This window comes from Chrysemys picta, chromosome 12 (assembly GCF_011386835.1).
Source record: "Chrysemys picta bellii isolate R12L10 chromosome 12, ASM1138683v2, whole genome shotgun sequence".
Lineage (NCBI taxonomy): Eukaryota > Metazoa > Chordata > Testudines > Emydidae > Chrysemys > Chrysemys picta.
The window spans coordinates 26,332,233-26,353,038 of record NC_088802.1 but is presented as its reverse complement, the minus strand read 5'-3'; the positions used below and the strand labels follow the sequence as shown (position 1 = coordinate 26,353,038).

Sequence of the window (20,806 nt, the reverse complement as noted above, 5' to 3'; positions counted from 1 at the left end):
ACGAACGCGAAGCACAGGCCTGCTCTACACTAAAAAGTCAGGTCGACCCAGCTATGTCGCTCTGAGCTGTAACAAATCCATGCCCCCGAGCAACGTAGTTAAGCCAAGCAAACCCCCGGTGCTGGCCGCACTAAGTCGATGGTGGAATTCTTCTCTCAGCCCAGCTACTGCCTCTTCAGGAGGTGTGTTAACTGCAACAACAGGAGAACCCTTCCCATTGCTGTAATGAGTGTCTACACTGACGTGTGACAGCAGGGCAGCTGCACCTGTGCTGCTGCAGTGTTTCAGGTGTAGACAAGCCCCGAGTTTTGGCTGAACATTTGGCCTTTGACATCTTTCCTGGTAACCTATTCCCAGTGCTCTTTGTTGTTAAATGAGACCTCACTTGGATTCCCGTTCCCCTTATCTCACTTCCTGAAGTATCACTAAATTTAACAGCAAATAAATATCTGCCCTGTAGCCTCAGTGCCATAAAACCTTGATAAATCTCAGCAGCCAAGCAATTCTGGACTGGGTCAGTGAATCATAGAATATTAGGGTTGGAAGAGACCTCAGGAGGTCATCTAGTCCAACTCCCTGCTCAAAGCAGGGTCAACACCAACTAAATCATCCCAGCCAGGGCTTTGTCAATCCAGGCCTTAAAAACCTCTAAGGATGGCAATTCCACCACTTCCCTAGGTAACCCATCCCAGTGCTTCACCACCCTCCTAGCGAAATAATGTTTCCTAATATCCAACCTAGACCTCCCCCACTGTAACTTGAGACCATTGCTTCTTGTTCTATCATCTGCCACCACTGAGAACAGCCTAGCTCCATCCTCTTTGGAACCCCCCTTCAGGTAGTTGAAGGCTGCTATCAAATCCCCCCTCACTCTTCGCTTCTGCAGACTAAACAAGCCCAGTTCCCCCAGCCTCTCCCCATAAGTCATGTGCCCCAGCCCCCTAAGCATTTTTGTTGCCCTCCGCTGGACTCTCTCCAATTTGTCCACATCCCTTCTGTAGTAACTATTAATTTAATTAACAAAAATAAAAACTTTCTTTAGTGACCATTAAGGTGGTGCCAAGGCACAACCCACCCAGCACAACCCTAACAGCCTAGAAATCAGAAATGAAGGAAAAACATTCCTTCATTCCTAGCAGCCTTCACATCCTCGACATGGCTGTCAATAACACACTCCGACTCCAGCACTCCATAAGGCTGCCACTTGCACCTCCCACTGAGACCAAACAGCTTTTTTAAAGGATGGTTTTTCATTGTGTGAATTACATCAACTAGTTTAAATAAATAAATAAATAAATTCTGTTATAAGCAACTACAAACTTCTTGCAGCAGGAGCAGAAAGGTTTTAACCCAGACCCTATAGAGCTTCAACACCAACTTCTACTATTTGAGCTATGGCTAGCATCCTATTAAGGTAGTTACTAGAGACAGGCCTGACACACACTTTCCGTTGAGTTACACAACTATTTATTAGACTGCAGTAGATAATGTCACAGCTAACCTGGTGGCTGAACTTTGTGATTTTGTCCTCACCCACAACTATTTCACATTTGGGGACAATATATACCTTCAAGTCAGCGGCACTGCTATGGGTACCCGCATGGCCCCACAATATGCCAACATTTTTATGGCTGACTTAGAACAACACTTCCTTAGCTCTCGTCCCCTAACGCCCCTACTCTACTTGCGCTACATTGATGACATCTTCATCATCTGGACCCATGCAAAAGAAGCCCTTGAGGAATTTCACCATGATTTCAATAATTTCCATCCCACCATCAACCTCAGCCTAGATCAATCCACACAAGCGGTCCATTTCCTGGACACTACTGTGCTGGTCACATCAATACCACCCTATACCGGAAACCTACTGACCGCTACACTTACCTACATGCCTCCAGCTTCCATCCAGGACACACCACACGATCCATTGTCTACAGCCAAGCTCTAAGATATAACCGCATTTGCTCCAATCCCTCGGATAGAGACAAGCACCTACAAGATCTCTATCAAGCATTCTTAAAACTACAATACCCACCTGCTGAAGTGAAAAAACAGATTGACAGAGCCAGACGAGTACCCAGAAGTCACCTCCTACAAGACAGGCCCAACAAAGAAAATAACAGAACACCACTAGCTGTCACCTTCAGCCCCCAACTAAAACCTCTCCAGCGCATCATCAGAGATCTACAACCTATCCTGAAAGATGATCCTTTACTCTCACAGATCTTGGGAGACAGACCTGTCCTCGCTTACAGACAACCCCCCAACCTAAAGCAAATACTCACCAGCAACCACACATCACTGAACAAAACCACTAACCCAGGAACCTATCCTTGTAACAAACCCCGATGCCAACTCTGTCCACATATCTATTCAAGTGACATCATCATAGGACCTAATCACATCAGCCATACCATCAGGGGCTCGTTCACCTGCACATCTACCAATGTGATATATGCCATTATGTGCCAGCAATGCCCCTCTGCCATGTACATTGGCCAAACCGGACAGTCTCTACGCAAAAGAATTAATGGACACAAATCTGACATCAGGAATCAAAATACTCAAAAACCAGTGGGAGAACACTTTAACCTGTCTGGTCATTCAGTGACAGACCTGCGGGTGGCTATATTACAACAGAAAAACTTCAAAAACAGACTCCAAAGAGAGACTGCAGAGCTAGAATTGATATGCAAACTAGACACAATCAACTCCGGTTTGAATAAAGACTGGGAATGGCTGAGCCATTACAAACATTGACTCTATCTCCCCTTGTAAGTACTCTCACACTTCTTATCACACTGTCTGTACTCGGCTAGCTTGATTATCACTTCAAAAGTTTTTTTTCTCTTAATTAATTGGCCTCTCAGAGTTGGTAAGACAACTCCCACCTGTTTATGCTCTCTGTATGTGTGTATATATATCTCCTCATTATATGTTCCATTCTATATGCATCCGAAGAAGTGGGCTGTAGTCCACGAAAGCTTATGCTCTAATAAATTTGTTAGTCTCTAAGGTGCCACAAGTACTCCTGTTCTTCTTTTTGCGGATACAGACTAACACGGCTGTTACTCTGAAAGTAGAAAACTGGAGTACAGGAATGCTGGTGTGTGTTTCTGGAGCTGGGAGGGCACTGTGGTGAGCTGGTCATCGATAGAATAACCAAACCACACACACAGGGACTGATGCAGAAGGAATCAAGCCATTGTTTTGTTCACAGCTCCAAGCCCCTTTCAGCCAGCACTCAGCCCAAAACTCTCTCGCTAGGCTTTTCTCAGGCCCACGCTCCCAGTGCTTGTTATGCTCCTTCCCTGTGTCTGCCTCTGTACTGTGTAATTGCTGCTTCTCTCTCACACTCCCCCCCCCCCGAAAATAATACCCAGCCAAACCCCTCCACCCACATGTGCCTGACACAGGCCTTTATTTTGGGCAGTGGCATGTGCCTATATTTGGGGTGGAGGCTGCTAGTTTTTTCAGCTCTCTGGTTCCACAAAAGGGCTTACTGGCTTCTTACCCCTGTCTTAAATTAAGGGCAGTGGTTATGCCCAACTAGGGAGGCCGTTCATCCAGTATTAAACCGATTGGTGCTCTGTTTGAGACCTTTGTCCCCTGTCCTGCACTGGGTTTTGTCTGGTATCAGATGGGGCATGCTGCTCTGCCTCTTCTGGCACCTCTCACCCCAGTGCAGCATGACCTCACACACACGGTGTGTACAAGGTCACACTGGTGGGAGCAGGGTGGCGCACACTTAAAGATAGTGGTGCCCCATTCAGCGTGACCTCACATGCACCATCTCACCAGCAGGAACAGGATCACACCAATGGGGGTGGGGTCACACCATTCTCAGAAGTACTGGAATGGCTGGTATTCCGGGAACATGTGAGTGCCCATCTTATGTCCAACCCATAACAATATGGCTGGGTTTGGTTGTGTTTTTTTTTTTAAACCACTTTTACTACATTTCTTAAAAACAGAGGTTTAACAGTGCTGTCACAATAAAACTCTGCCAAAACTTTAAAAATGCTGCCACTCCACCAAAATATGACACTAGGGCCTGATCCTTCACTCCTTACTCATGTAAAGATTTCATTTAAGCCAGTGAGAGTTTGTCTTGATTCCTGCCAGCATGCTGATGGGCCCCTTGGTGCTGCTGTTAGATTAGTGTAGTCTTCTGGATGTAATGCAAGAAAGAAACCGAGGTAAGAGTGTAAGAGAGGGTGTCTTGTGTTATCCAGAGAAAAGCTATAAACAGGGGGTCAGTAATAATCGCACAATACTATACACTCCCCACTAACATCTGTAATGTCTCGTCAGACCCCAGTGCAGTGTGGACAGGCACTGACCTGCTATGAAAACTGTTGATATTTTATCTTGGTTGACAAGTGGGTTCCTGACAGAACAGGACAAGTTCTGGTTGGAATCTTCTGTTATAACAATAGAAATCTGAGTTTGGAATAGGCCATTGTCTGCCTTGGATATTTTTTCAGAGGCAGATGATAGCAGCTGCCCATGGTGATCTCTCCACTGAGCCTCAGGTTCTGGGTGCCACCCGGCCGATTGACACACAACCCGGATTCCTCCGTCCTGGTGACCATCAACAGAGATGTGGGGGTCCGAGCCCATAGCTAGAGGAGAAAGGAATGAACCTGTGTTAATTCTACACTTTCAGCAAAGCAGACAGGAGCCTAACCTTCAGGAGAAGTAGCAAATTAACCCTTTTCTCTGTCCCCAGCACCCACCGTCAGAGCGAGCTATGTGGAAAACTCACTGCAGGTGTGTGTCATTGAGTGCTGGGCGGCCTGGTCCCTTCACTATGGCTCAGCTAGATACCAGAATCTCACTAGTGCACACACCCTCGAAAGCTGAACACTTAGCTTAGTGTGGACAGTGCATGTTAGAGGACAGGGCCTAGCCCAAAGCCCACTGAAGTCACTGGAAAAGGCCCTTGGTGATCTCTTGTCTGAAGCACCTAGCAGAGCAGTAATTAAGCATTTTAGTGCCCGGGGTGAGCAATCATATTTGAGCTTTTTTCATCTTTTTTCTGCACAGTGGCAACATGTATGGGGGGGGCACATGGGGTCACATGCCCCAACAGATTTTATAGTTGCGTCTCCCCCAACCCAGACAGGATGGGTAGCCTGCTGAGAAAGTCCTTCCTGAACCCAAGCTGTGTGGGACTGGTCCAACCAAGCTCTGCCATGTGGGGCTGGCCCAACCGAGCCCTGCCACGCAGGGCTTTACTAGTCACCTCTGTTTCCACCCCATTTTTCCATCACTGCAGCTTTGTGCCCTGGGCGACTGCCCCACTTGCTCTACCCTGCTTATGGCCCTGGCACCTGGACTCCTAAAATTGCCTGTTCAATCCCATCACACTGGACTCAGCCCTTCACTAGAAGATAGGTTAAGTTTTGGACAGTTACTTTATTGGTATCTCAGCAATGAAATAGTCAACAATGATGATATTTTAAATGTCATCATTATGTTTCAGAGTCAATATCCCAATGAGATGATTGGGACATTCACATCTCTTCACCAATTATTTCAGGATGTTGCTGGATTCAGGAAGACAAAAGTGCTTCAGCTACACTTGTTTCATGTTTGAAAAGTTTCAAAACTACAAAAATTTGCCATATAATTATGTGGAAATTCCACAGAGGTGAAACTATTCTAACTGTCTTTGATTATTGTTTCAACCAATTTATTCAGTTCTGAAGTAAATCCAAGGGTCACCTCTAGCACCATATTTACTGACAGTTAAAACACTGGCTGCCTTCCATTCCTCCAGTCGAGCAGTGATTTTGACGTTTGCATGATTTTATTTGCAGCTCAGCCACTGAACTCTTAAATTCTTATAACTGTTCTGAAGGAACTCTTGGTGACGCCTTGCTATTTAACTCATTAGTTTGTTCCAGCTTTTCTTCTTTTGATACATCATTCTCTGACAATGCCTCATCTTTATTAGCTGAGAAGAGCAGATATCTCCTCTGTGCTGACGACTGGCACAAAGAAAACCTTTAGCTTCTCTGTAATGTCCTTATCCTCTTTGATTGCTCCCTTTCTTCTGTATTGGTACACCTTACCCACCAACTCTCTGGCAGACTACCAACCCCTGATAAACACTGAAACAATTTCTTGATATTTGTTTTTGGCTTTGGCTTTTATTCTCCCCCTCCTAATTTATATCTTATGCCTTACATTGCAGTTTCCTTCTATTGGTTTCATCTGGGCTGGGTTTCCTTTTTTATGGGGAAATTAATATTATAGAGACTAAGTCTGAGAGTAAATTCATTCTGACTATTTTCATATATTTCTTCAGGTGACATGTCACTTTATTGCTTTATCTAAAAATGATTATTTCACAATTCAATTTGTCATTTATATTGAGTTTTGAGCTATCAGTAGATAGAGATACTGATATACTCTGACAGCATCCTGAGATACTCTGACAATGTTCTTCCTGATCTTAGTTCCTGAGCAGAGCTGGGCAGGAAGCAGTTTTCCTGCCCTGTGAAAATTTTCAAGATATATACAAAACATTTCTCCTAGCAAACTGAGACAAAAAATCAAAATCTCCAAAACTTTCATGAATCAAAAATCCCCCAAAAATGTTGAGTCAAGTTAGTTGAAACATTTCATTTCAATTTTGACTACTTTTACTTATTTACTATAATTAGCTTGCATTTTAAAACAAACAATTCATTTTAACTGGAAAACGGATGTTCTCATGTTATAAATGTCAAAACAAAAACATTTTGACAATTTTGAAACTTTTTTTCAAAAATTTTGAGTAAAAAAATCAGTTGAAACCAACTCTTTCCTGTAGAAAATTTCATTTTCAACAAATCAGCAATTTTTGATGAAAGAAAAGCTTGGTCAAAAACTTCCCGACCAGCTCTATTCCAGAGGGGTACAGGACTATGAAAATAACAAGGCGATTCCAAAAGAAGTCGATCCTATTGTATGACTCGAAAAAAAACAGTTAATAGACATAGATCCAGATCCAGAGAGGATCTGAGTAACTGCAGTTTCAGTGGGAGTCATCAGTGATCAGCCCTTCTCGAGGTTTGGCTCATAATATGGAAGGGGGAAAAAAATAAACATGCTGGAAAGGTTTCAGATGACGTGTTCTATGTTTAAATAGGCAAATGACAGACACCTGATATAAGCAGAATCTAAGGAAAAAGAGTGAGGGGGTGTCACAGCTTTGTCAAGCACCCCCTCTTGGCCACTCACCAGACTGTTGTAAGGGGATCCAGCCATTGAATCCCATGTGTTCAAACAGAATTCATAAGTCCTCAAATCATCACAGTGGGTTTGTTTATTGCCAGAGAAATATTTGAACTCTATATTACTCTGTTTAAAATCAAATTTAGAAACTGCCCCAAGTACAGAGCACACAAGCAAAATTCTTCCATTTTCCCTCAGGAATTGACCCTGCAATGCAATAATTGGAAGCTAAAAGAGAATTCTGGATATTCATGTGTGAATGAGAGCGATCAAGAGGTAAATCACAATGAGTGATTACTCCATTTATTATACTGCTGGCAAATCAAAACAATTAAACACAATAACTAACCTGATACCATTAGTTCCAATATGGCTTCTTCATAAGAGATACTGTATTGAAAAAAGCATGTGTACTGCCCATGATCAGAGAGCTGGACCTGGCATAGTCTCAGGGAAACACTCCCATTAGTGATGCCATCTTTCAGCAGCTCTGTCCTCCCATGATATTCCAGCATCTGCTCTTCATACTTATCCTGTCCCTCCTGATACAGGTGGACAACTGAATGATATTGGAATCGGAACCATCGCACCTCCATGTTCTCAGCGCTCATCCTGGGGGAGAGATGGCAGGGCAGGACAGCCTCCCCACCTATGGAGGTGGTGATTGGATGGTCAGGTCCAGTCACTGTGAACTGTGCTGTGAAATGTACCAATAGAAAAAGGTGATTAAGTCAAAGAGAAACTGAATGGACATTAATTTAGGTGCAACAGTGTGGCAGGGCACAAAAGTGGGCAGGGTGCAAACAGAAAGAGTATGGATACAATGCAGCACGGGTGCTTACACTAGAGCAGCCCTCCTGTTCAATGAGCAATGGTTCAATTCTCTAACACAGCCAGAGGGTATGAGACTAGTACCCACAGAGGTGACGAGGCAGTGCCTGAGGCAAAATGCACTGAGGAAATGCCACAGTTTATCATTAGTAAAGCATTTTAGTCACAATTTGTATGAAACCTTAATTGTGTGTGTTCATTATGCTACAGTCTTTAATTACTTGAAAATGTGGTATTTTTTCCATGGGAGCCCTGGCTTATTCAGTGCACAGGATGCATCGTGCTCACTGAATTAGCAGCTATTCAATGCTTCTTTTTATCCTAATCATTCAGTGAGGGCTCCAGGCCATATTTACTGCCACCTCCCAAATCCTGCACTAGATATAGAATTACATTATCTACTCAAAAGCTTTTCGGTGGTGCTCATCCCTAGCTGAGTGTGTCAACTAATACTAATGTCTTTAACTTCACAATATTCTTTTGAGGTAGGGAGGTTTCATTATCTCCATTTTCCAGATGGGAAACTGAGGCACAGAGACATTGAGGCCAAAACTGTCCACTAATTTGAGACACCTAGGGCCTGATTTGCATTCTTAGGGCATGTTACATGTCCACACCACACTCCCCTGGAATTCACTGGCAGTGGTGAGTGTTTTTCACTTTTGCAAATCAGGCCCCAAGCACTCCCAGGATACTCCTGTGCAGGGAGCAGTGCTGGGCTGTTAAACCAGCCACATGTCCCTCAGGGAAACACCACCCCCAAGAGGGGGAAATTCTTAACTGGGAGAACCTGGCAGCTTTCTGAAGTCATGGTACTAGAATGCAGACAAAAATCTGGAACCAAGAGACGAGTTTGTGACTTGCATGATCTTCCAGGGTGAACAGACATGGTGAATAACATGACACTATAATGTGAGAGAACTGGTACTTTTAGAAGGAGAAGGTATATGAGCAGGCAGAAATCTCATGGATAAACAACAATTCCCACCTGATGCAAAATTGTGAATGTGCAGAGCAATGAAGAAAACGACATATCCAGGCAGAAAGGAGCTCACAGTGAAGCCATGAAAGAATGAGAAAATCGTCCTCTTCATTATAACTTGTTCTGAACAGGGAGAGAAACAAACAAAATCAAACCCATGTTAGCAAACTGCTGGGATTTCTCTACTAGTGCAGTGAATAAGCTGCAGGACACAGAGTGTTGCAGTACGAAGGCCAGAAGCTTACAAACATGCCATGCCACATGAAAACAAGACTAAATGTATCATTAAACCTCTTACATTCTTGTATACATTGTTGCATGAAGCTGGCCAGATCTTTGATGTTACCCTGGTCCCTTTGTGCCTCGCCAGCAGTGCAGAGGGGCTGGAAAGCCAGTGCAGGCATCCAGCTGGGAATTCTGTCAGCGTAGGGGAATCCTCAGGTGGTGTAAAGCCACCAGTTCTAGGTCACCCCCTTGCAGCCCCTCCATCTCCCCAGGGTTGAAGGGTTATTGGGTTGTGGTGGGATGGAAAGGGTGTGGCTGGGGTGCTGCTGAACTCCACTGATCCCCAGCAGATGTGATGTTCCCTTGGGGGCTGCTGCCTGCTGGGGCAATATGGAGAAGACCTGAGGCTGCTTTCATAATGCCAGGATCTGAATTGGCTTCTGGCAGCCGCAGGTATTGGGGCAAGTGGAAACATGGCAAAAAGCTACTTTTGTCCTTCCTTCCCCCACGTTGGTCCAGCACTAAGCAGCACTCAGAGCACAGTGCAGCCCTCGGACTTTCAGAATGAGTCACTGAATCCCTCACCTATGCCTGAGCCCAGTTCTGGAACCGTATCACTGGGGCAGGTGGGCAGGACCCAGCATCCCTTCGGGGGATGCCCTGACCGCCAGGCTAGACAGTCATTCTCACGTGCTCGGTCTCTCTGCCCAGTGACTGTTTAAGTTTTTATACACAGTGCAAGGGTCTCAGCAGGACAGATTGAGGGATCCCCACATTGGAATGTCCAATGGCCCTGTGGTTACAGCAATCTTGTGAGAGGTGGGAGACCTTCTTCAAATCCTTTCTCCCCCCCGGCAGAGGGGGGAATTGAGTGTAGGTGTCCCACATCCCCAGGGAGTGTTGTAAGGGAGGCAGCAGCATCTCCTCAGCCTCCAGTGCTTCTAGCAAGAAATGCCTTCAGCTCCACACTCCAGGAGATGGGTTCCAAGCTGTGGGTCACTAGCAGAGATAGGTGCCTCCCTGCAGCCCAGAGTTAGGTGACTAGCTCCCTGAGAAGGGCCTGGGCTTAGCGGCCCCCCCCCCCCGCCTTGGCATCTCTCATTGGCTAGCTAGTGTGCTGGTTTGCATGGATCCCATTTTTAGGTGCATCTCACTCCCAGTGTATTGTGGAGGCAGTCTGGGCACCCAACCCAGGTTTTGTGAACTCTAGTGATTTTCAAGGTGTCTAAAAGTTGAGCATTGCAACACTCAGCATTGCAACACCTAAGGCCCTTTGTAGATCCAGGCAGAGCCATCCCTTGGAGCAGTACCGGATGTACCATGGCGCCGGGCTCACGTGCCAAAGGGCCCCCCCCACTCTCTCCTGTGGGGGCAGAAGCTTGGTGCTGCCAGCTCCTGGGGCTCACTGCTGCAGCAGGGCAGGCTCCACCGGCAGCCAAGCTCCTCTCCTGCCTCTTCCCCCAGTGTCCCACATTCCCACCCCTTCCCCTCTCCCTGCCGCCAAACAGCTGATCGCTCACGCGAGGGAGGGGGAGGAGCAGAGCCCCAGCGCACTTGCTGCTGGGGGGAGGAGGTGGAGAAGAGGCGGGGGTGGGGCCTTGGGGAAGGGTGTGGAGCACCCCCACGACCCCAGCCAACACCCCCAGCCCTGACTCCTGCAGCCCCAACACATACCCAGCCCCGCAACACCCCATGCCCTGACTCCTGCACACACCCCCACATCCCCACCCATACCCTGAGCACCAAACGGGAGCTCCTGCACACACACACCTGCCACATTCCCACCTGCAGCCCTCACACCAAATGGGAGCTGACCCAGGTAAGCGCTCCACACCCCAACCTCCTGCCCCAACCCTGAGCCCCCTTCCTCACCCTAGCTCCTGGCCAGGCCCTGCACCCCAACCCACAGCCTGCTCCTGCACCTCAACTCCCTCCCAAAACACAACCTCCCACCCCAGCACCGCCCGGCCCCATGGAAACAACCCCCCCCAGCGCCACCCACCCCATGGAAACAAACCCTCCTTCCCCAGCGCCGCCCCGCCGAAACAGCGGTATTGAATCTTGGTAATATGTTATAGTGGGCCCCTAAGGTAGTATAATTAAGGTAAAAGAAAAATGTCTTTTTGCTAGAAGTAGAATAAGATCTTCCCCCCACTTAGTAATCAATTGCCCTGTTGAATGAATGAGGTGTGAATGAGGACGGCGTGGAAGACAGGCACCTCCAGACAGCTGCAACCCTTGGAGAGGGGATGGGAGCCAGACCAAGGACAATCAAACTTGTCAAGTGGGCTGACTAGAGAAGAGCAGACATACTGAGGGCCTCGAGGGTTAGAAGCAAGCACCTTCCTTTGGGAACACCCTCTTTGCAGCATTGGGACAACCCCCAGCCCAGAGAAAAGAAGCAAAAAGGACCAAGTATAAAGCCCCCCTCCCCCGCCGCCGGCTCACCTGCCCCCCACCGCCACTGCCCATCCACTCACCTCCTCATCCCCCCATCCCTCCAGCTCGCCTACTCACCCCTCCTCCCCCGCCGGCAGCTCACCTGCCCCCCTGCCACTGCCTGCCCACTCGGCTCGTCATCCCCCCACCCCCCAGCTTGCCTACTCACCCCTGCCGTCCGCTCGCCTCCTCAGCCCCCACCAGCTCACCTGCCTGTTCGCCACCGGCTCACCTGCTCCTCCCACTGCCAGTTCACCTGCCTGCCCACCACTGGCCTCTTACCTTCTGCTGCTGCCCCCACCCCCTGCCGCTTGCTCACCCTCACTCCCCAGCTTCCACTGGCCTCTTCACCACCCTTCCCACCCGCTGGCCAGCCGGCCGGCCAGCCAACCAGCCATTGGCTTGCCTCACCCTGCCGCTTGCCTACTCACCCCCCGCATGCCGCATAGTGAGCCCCCACGGCCACATGTGGCCCGTGGGCCATATGTTGTGCAGGCCTGTTCTATAGTATGAGACAATATATTCATGTAATGTTTAAAAAAGTTTTGTAAATGAGTTCTAATAGTTCATGGATTAGGGACCCAATCTTATGGCTTTCCACAGGCTTCTGTATAGATTATTTAGGTTAATCTTTCTACCTACCCAATGGGAATCATTGCTCAGTTTCGAAGATACCATCAGAGATCCTTAGTTTTGCAGTTCTCAAACTGTGGATTTGTGTCTCCAAAGGTAACATGCTTGTTAACAGCAAAAATATTTTAAAATAAATAAATAATAGATAGAGGTGAGAAATAACAGACCTCAACTCTATTGTCCCTCTGCAAATTTGTGTACACAGAGTCAGTCCCTTAGCTCTCTTTAAAAGTGAAAAGTTTCAAAAAGTTCAGTGAAGAGAAGATTGTTGGGGGGCGGAATAGATCTGGACAAGGAGAAGAAGTCTGGAGATAAATGTGAGAAGTGAGGGATGTATGCTTTTTTGTTAAAATATTATGTTTGCTGTTGAAGAAAAAAATCCAGAATACTTAACATTGTTTTAGTTAAATAAAATGATTTAAAAGTCTGCCTGGTGATGTTTTCCTCCTATTCAGCCTGGCAAGAAAATCCTCCAAATATTAATGATTAACCTGTTGAATTGGAGATAGTTCATCTCCCAATGACTTCATAAATATCTGCTTCAATTATGTTTGGTAAATGAAATAACCAAACAATCATTCATTTTCTGATATAGCTGTAAAACTCATCTGAAAAGTTTTCAAAATAAATCACTGTTTAAAAATGTATAGTGTGTACCTTTTAAAAATGAAACCTACATCTAGCTCTGAGTTGTGAAGAATATGTATTAAGGTAATAACAACCAACTTTTATGCACTTTTATGTAGAAAACCATGATTAAATCGAGTCTTCCTCACTAGTATTTAAATCATGATTTAAATCAAATCCACCCTGCCCGCTGTGCTCTTACTCCTGACCCCTTCATTCCCCAGGGGGGCCCACAAATATGTTTGGTGCTGGGCCCACAAAAAGTTAATCCGGCCCTGGCGGGGAGACGAGTGGTGGGCAGGTGGGTGAGGAGGCGAGCGGCGTGTGGGCAGACAGATGGTGAGGAGGAGAGCGGGGCACAGGGGGGGATGAGGAAGTGAGCAGTGGCCGGGCGGGTGGGCGCGCCAGGCAGACGATGAGGAGACTAAAGGGGATGCTGATTTTTCCCAAGTCCTGCACCCCCACTAGGGAGGGCCCTGGATCCAGGCCACAGTCCTTTGCAACTTATCAAGGTGTCTAATGCATGAGGGAGGTCCATGTAGACCTGTCCTCACTCCACCAGACTGATGGAACTCCTCCCACCACCCTAGAATCATAGAAGAGCTCCTAGAATATTAGGGTTGGAAGGGACCTCAGGAGGTCATCTAGTCCAACCCCCTGCTCAAAGCAGGACCAATCCCCAGACAGATTTTGGCCCCAGATCCCTAAATGGCCCCCTCAAGGATTGAACTAACAACTCTGGGTTTAGCAGCCCAATACTCAAACCACTGAGCTATCCCTCCCCACCCTTTACCAATCAGGATGGGTTTTGCGCCCCCATATGACTGCCCCGAGAGAAGATTTGACCAATTAGAGGGTGTTTTGGTGTGGGGTGATCCGTCTGGAAGTGGACTGTGTGACCCCTCTAAGAACTCCTCCCACTGTCCTCTACCAATCAGTGCACAGCACTGCCCTCGGAAGTCCCAGCGCCATGCGATGAAGCCATTTCATTCCAAGAATGCGTGTTTTAAAAATTGTGGAAAGGCTAAGAGGAAACGTGGATTCCTTCACCACCCCCATGAGAACTTTGGACTTTGTTTTAGCTCCAAGGGCCTTCAACACCTGTGGAGAAAGCGCTAGATCAGTGACAGTTCCTAGGAGGAGGAAGGAGCGGCTGAGGGGAGCCCTTTGGCCCAGTCGTTGATGGATACGCCAGAACCTGACCCTGAAACCCAATCGCTCGTGAGGAAGACCAACGAGCATGATGGCCTCTCATTGTATAAGGGGTCTACTATCAATCAAGCACAGGCCCCGCCCACTTGTCACCCTAAGACCCGCCCCTTGGGGTATTACTTCTGGGGTCAAGACGGACACATGACCAGAATAAAAGGGTGCCATGTGACCCCTCTAAGAACTCCTTCCACTGCCACCTACAAATCAAGATGGATTTCACCTCCTGTAGGACCGCCCTGAGAGGAGATTTGACCAATCAGGGGAGGTTCCGTGGGTGATCCATCTGGAGGTGGATCATGTGACCCCACGAAGAACTCCTCCCATGGCCCTCTACCAATCAGGATGGGTTTCAGTCCCTGTAGGACCTCCCCGAGAGCAGATTTGACCAATTGGACGGAGTTCAGGGGCAGGGTGACCCGCCCAGAAGAGGGTCGTGTGACCCCTCTAAGAACTTTTCCCACCGTCCTCTACCAATCAGAGCAGAGCACCGCCCCTGTAAGTCCCAGAACTGTGCAGAGGAGGCCATTTCGTTCCAAGAACGCGTGTTTTAAAAATCGTGGAAAGTCTAAAAGGAAATGTGGACTCCTTCACCACCCCTGAGAGAACTTAGGACTTTGTTTTAGCTCCGAGGGCCTTCAACTGCCCATGGAGAAAGTGCTACATCAGGAGGGAGCGGCCAAGGGGAGCCCTTTGGCCCAGCCGTTGATGGATACGCCAGAACCTGACACTGAAACCCAACTGCTCATGAGGAAGACCAACGAGCACAATGGCCTCTCGTCGTCCACCCCCCTAGAGAAGGAAGGTGACCGTGGCTCTTGGGAGTCACCGGTGGACAAGGTGAACAGAAAAGACATCACTCAGGTAAATGAACGATTAAGAAGTGACTGTCGAGGATGGGGTATAATGGGATTAGGAACCAACCTGGAGTTGCATAAATCTAAAAACAAGCAGTGGGGGTTTACAATTGTTTCTTTTCTGAAAATCTCTCAACAGCTCAATGATGCCTTTCTGGAGGACCCAGAGGCCCTGGACAGTGTTGCGTCAGACAGCGAAGACGAACCGAGCCTGCCTTGTTTTTGTTCAATGCCGGTAGAAATCATTGACAAGGACCCTGAGGATGATAGCTATATGGATTTAAGGAGGAGGCTTGGAATGAAACTAACTGAGCCAATGCCATGTCATGAGCGTAAAAAAGTCATGTGTTCTATTGTACACATTGCTGTTTATGCTGTCCTTAATCACTGCCTTAGGGAAAAGCTTTTTGAAGATTGTGAGGGCTGTGTCATAGATGTGCCAGCCCAATGGCACCATGACTGTGTGAGTTGGACTTCGGAGGATATAAACTGCAAGCTCCTGGGACCTGTGACCTGACCTGTGTTTGGAAAACTTATTAAACACTGTTATTGCCATAGTTATGCTATGCAATATCTGTGCTTAATGTAAGAAAATTTAGCACAAGGGGTGACCTTGGTAAATGCTGTGCAATTCGGTCGAGACCCTGACCGTGTTTTAAAGAAAATGACCAAACCGGAAGATGCCTGCTTACAGCGTTATATGGACCGCCTGGTCCACACAAGAAGTTACAGAACCCTGCTTAAGAAAAAGACCATACAATAGAGCTGACTCACCCTGTTGAGCTGATGGTTTAACCACACCCCCACTGAATAGCCAGGGTGACTCTATTGAGTCTGTAGGTCTAGATGTGATTACCCACCCTTGTTGCCATCAGGATTAAACGTATTAGTGATCAATCATTAAGTTTGATGGGTGAACACCCACAGTAAGAGAGGTGGGTGGTTGGGGATGGTGAGCTCTGATTAATATTAAATGAAATAAAACTTCAGGAGTTCATAGATGCTATTGGACAGTTTAAATATAACCCAGGAGTTGGTTGAATGCTATGGGTCGCTCTTTCTAGCAACTCAAAGTCATTAAAATAATATATTTACAAAAATAAACAAGGGTCTAACCCAAAACTGAAATGTTTCAAGGGTTCACAAACCTCCACCATACTTTTATAGAACAAGCATTTGCTGTAAAAACATTTAAAAGCTATGGGTATTTGTAGGGTGTTTACTATGGTTGTGATACATCCATTTTATTTCAAAACAACCCAAAACTTTAAGCATGAAAGAAACATGTTTTTAAAAAAACCAAGATATTCACTGATATTAGTAACATTAAGGATTGTTGTGTATGGTGATTTACTGTTTAATTCTGTAAGAAGGCCCTACAATGTTGTTTTTTCATTGAAACAGAAAAATGTATTTTAACTAAAAAAAAAAAAAAGCAGCCCAGTTGTGCAGACAACTTAATTCCCCCACCCCTCAGATCACAAAAGGGAACTTTGGGGAGGGGGGCCTAATTTCCTTCAGTATTTATTAATTCAGAGTTGTAAGTGATTGAATCAACCTGCAAACTACAGTTAGGATGGTATAAAAACCTCAGGTTGTGGGTTTTTTTTTTTTTTGAGACTGTCCTTTTTCAACAGAAACTATCAGAACAGAACAGCACAGAATAGCTGCTGGACTGCAAGACTAGGTATACTACTTGTTTTTAACTCTGAAAATATATATTATATAAGGTCACTGTTTATCCATGCTGTCCTTACTAAATAATGGTACCTATCTTTATTGCAGTGTGATCTGTTTAGCATGGAAATAGCAACTTCAAGCTGCTTTTCACCAGGGCCAGGTAAAACCCCATTTTTAACTATAGTTGTGCTTAATATTGTTAAATTAGAAAACACCAGGTATAACACAGATTGCATAGGGATTTGATACAATTGGGGAATAATAGTAACTACAAATTTTGCTTGTTCTTTAATCCAAAGACCCAAATACACATGGGGGGGGGGGGGTGGGGACAGAATAACCATGTGCCAGCATCCCTTTACCCTGTGGTGGAAGGTAACTTTTGCAATTGGCTTTTAAAACTGTGCGTCTCTTTGAAAATGTTTTTTAATTAGTGTTTAAATTGTTGTTGGTGATTTAGGAGGCCTATGCTAGAGATAGGTGCGGGTTTTTTAAAAGTATTTGGTTACAGACTGTTGGTTTGGTGTGTTTAAAACTGCTGTTTTTTTGTGTGTGTGATTCAGAGAGCCTATGCTAGAGATAAGTGTGTGGGGTCTTACAATATTTTATTTCAAAACAGTTTGGTTTTTACTCTGCAAAATGTGATGTGTTTCTTAAAATGGGTTGTTTTAAAATTAGTTAGTGTTGTTGGTGATTTAAGGGGCCTATGCAAGACATAGTTATGGTGGGGGAATTAAAAAGTATTTTATTGCACACTTTGTTTTTGGGTGCATGGTGGAAACATGTGCTTGTATTAAAAAATGTCCAGGTTTTAGAGGAACACTAGTGGTAGAAATAAATCAAAACCTGTGTGTGTTATACAGCTTGAAATTGATTATTTTGTTTTACAGCTATGACTTTTTAAAGAGAAAAACACCCTAATGAGTACTTTATTTTTAAGTTTACAAGACCATTTCATGTGTTTTATAATAACAATGTTGTCTGCTCCACAGTACGGTCAAAACATGAGAGATCCTTAGACCAGAGTGCAAACAAGCTCAAAAGAAAAAGGAAAGAGACAGCTGAAAAGGAAAATTCACCAGCATCAACGGCTGATGGATGGACGAAGCCCAGTAAATATATTTTGCTTATTGGTTTGGTTATGTTATGAGGTTTTGTATTTTAAGCAAGTACATATGTGTGAGTGAGAAAGATGGTAAAGTTAAGTTTTGTAAAATGTTTATTTGATGCTAAATTGGAACTTCTGTTTTTCTTAATCAGGCATGGGCAGCTCTCCTGACAATGCTGTAGTCAGAGCTACAGGGACACCTCCACCAGAACCACCAAAGAACCAGGAATCTGCTCTGAGACCTTTAACAACAACAACAGCGCCAATGCAAAACAGCACAAGAGCACAGATGAGTTATCAGGGCAGTCCAAAGCTCGCATACGTCAAACCCAAGGACAAAACAAAAGACTCCAGGAAAAAGCAACCACGCAAACACAACTCCAGTTCCTCAGCGGTCAGCACCACACCAAACCCTGAGAAAACTGTGAGCAAAAACACAGATATTCACAAACCCGGAGCACGCGCTTTAGGGGTTGTGAATGTGGGGTATCTCTTTATGAAGTATCTGAAAATTATTACGAACCATTCTGCCAACACAATAAGCTTGGCACAACTCTTCGGTATTCTAAAAAGATTTGGCAAAAATATGACGCTTCGTTCAGAAAGCTGATGGCCACTGTATCCTCAGGGGTTCTCAAAGAAAGGAGGGCTGGAAACTACATCAAAAATGCAAAAGCTCTTGCAGGTGACTTTGGAAAAATTGAAGTATTTTTCAAAGAGGGTGGCTCTGAGCAGATGTGACTAGCCGTGGAAAGGGGCTTGGGTAAAAGGGGCATCCTCAAGGGTACACATCAGCTAAGGCTTAAACAAAAGGGGGACAGAATTTGGGGGATAAACAAACAGCTGCTAAAAGTTACAGGCCAGGATTGCTGTAAAATTTTTTTTAAAGGCTAAAGAGGTGATGAGGAGAAAAGAACAAAAAGAGATGCCTCCATTTAAGACTCTCAGACTGATGTGTCTGAGAATGGGGAGGAGGAAACAGAGTCTGATTTAGAAAATTCCCCAGAAGGCTCTCCAGACGGGTCCCTGTCTACTCCTGATGATCCTCACGGTGCCCCTCAGAGTCTGACTCTCAAATAGTGTCTGATGTAGAAGATGCAGCTGATGGTCCTGTAGAGAAACCCCCAAGTAACCCTGAAAATGCAGATTCAGACCCCCAAACAGATGTGTATATGGAGTGAGTGAGAAGTTGGCAATGGGAATTACCTAGATTTGGGGGTTCGGTGTATTGTGAGGAATTTCATTTTGTCAATCTTGAGCGAATAAATTCAGTTCAGCAGGTCGTCGAAGCCATACACAGGGGGATACAGTTAGTTCTTGATGATGTTAACAGTAGAATAGCCCCTGACGATTACGTTCAGTTATGTTTAGAGAGTCATAATTTAACCAGTCCTTTGTTTTTGGTAAGAAGAACTAGGGATGAGCTGTCTGCTGAAGACTTCTTAAATCAGATCTCAGAGCTGTTACAGAGTAATAGAGAGATGCATGTCGATGGGACATTGTGTCTCATTGTGACAATTGTAAAAAAACATGGGTGGGGGTGGCCATAGAGTTTTAAATTCTATCCTCAGTAGTCAAATTATCATCAAAAGAGACCGTGTTTAGTAGACCTGACTTACCAATCTGTGTTTTGTGGGTGGGCTCTTGGCTGTCATGTCCGACTGTAACCCCACAGACACGGAATTGTTAGATGGGGCGAGAAAGTTGCATGAGAAACTGGGGTGGTCAAATCAAAAAAAGATTATGCTCAGTGACATAGCAGCATTTGAACAGCATTTAGGAGTCAAAATACAGGTGGTGCTTTATGCGGCAAAAGGCGAGTGCTTTTTTTTTTTAAATGGGCCCAGTGTACCCCAAGACTTTTTTTTCATCCTGTTGAACAATGAGCATTACTATGGAGTTCTGGATGTGAAAGAGTTGTTTGGTGCAAAAAATTATTGTGAGTTTTGCACATGGTGTAGTCACGAGCACTCTTGCAGGTATCTTTGCCACTTCTGCTTGAGTGCGACGAGCTCAGAGAGTGTGGGTGTGCAGCTGAGGTGTCCTAGCTGTAGACTGTATTGTTGCTCCAAAGAGTGTTTAGACAGACATGTCAACTGTGCATTGAAAAAAAACAAGTCAAATGCCTGTTTAAAACTTTATGTGATCAGTGTTAGTCTTACGTGGACAAGGGGCACAGGTGTAAAGGGAGGCGTTGTAAGCAGTGTCAGGGTTTGATCTCCGGTGATGTAGACAGCCACCTGTGTTTTATGGATAGCATTAGAAAGACTGAATCATCAGAAAAGTCTGTGTGTATGTTTGGGGGTGGGTTTTTTTTTTACGATTTTGAATGCACGCAGGAGACGGGGTTGCATGTGCCCAATTAAACTTTTGCTATGTCCCTAAAGCTGGAAAAATCCTGGGAATTTAAAGGTGGTGAGTGTCTTTCTACCTTTGTTAAGACCTTTATTGGCAAAAAGTTCCGGGACTCCGTGGGGAGAGAACCCCAGCCCAGGAACAACAGCCCAGCCAGGTCAGGGTGTGTCCTTCGCCCCCCCCGCTCAGAGGAGCTGCGGAAGACTTGACAGGACAGGACTCTGCATTCCCTTGGCCTGATTCTCCTGCTCACATCCGTGTGACCCAGGACTAACAGGTTTATTTTAATTTTCCTGTTCCTAGAAATGTGCTGCCCTAACAGCAACCGCCCATTTCCCTGCTGCCAACTGCCTTCTGCTTGCTACCCAGCATTCCCCATGGTCTGCCTAGGTTCTGCTTTTCTTTTAAAAGGGCTCTCACTGCAGCTTTGCTCTCTGTTGTCTGCTGCTTCCACTCAGACACTTCCTTCTGCAACCTGCCACTGACCCTCTCACTGTCACACACTTGCTTCTGCATTCCTACAATCTGTGCTGCTTGTGTCAGAGACGTAGCTCTGAGAGCATCAGATTCTAATAATAAATAATAATAATAGAGATATCCCATCTCCTAGAACTGGAAGGGACCTTGAAA

At 45.8% G+C, this 20,806-nt stretch overlaps 1 protein-coding gene across 11 annotated transcripts in view; it reads right to left on the bottom strand.

Moving 5' to 3' along the window:
* The window catches only part of LOC101932673 (butyrophilin subfamily 1 member A1-like), a 52,164-nt gene that overhangs the window by 17,665 nt on the left and 13,693 nt on the right, over positions 1–20,806 (bottom strand). For 10 of the 11 annotated variants that reach the window (XM_065562407.1, XM_065562412.1, XM_065562413.1 and 7 more), the window contains 3 exons: positions 9,050–9,166; positions 7,580–7,927; positions 4,347–4,628 (listed from right to left, as the gene is read on the bottom strand). In XM_065562407.1, the coding sequence (XP_065418479.1) occupies positions 4,347–4,628; positions 7,580–7,927; positions 9,050–9,166 (747 nt within the window). The remainder of the gene's footprint in view (positions 1–4,346; positions 4,629–7,579; positions 7,928–9,049; positions 9,167–20,806) is intronic. The other variant, XM_065562415.1, reaches the window with a different exon arrangement.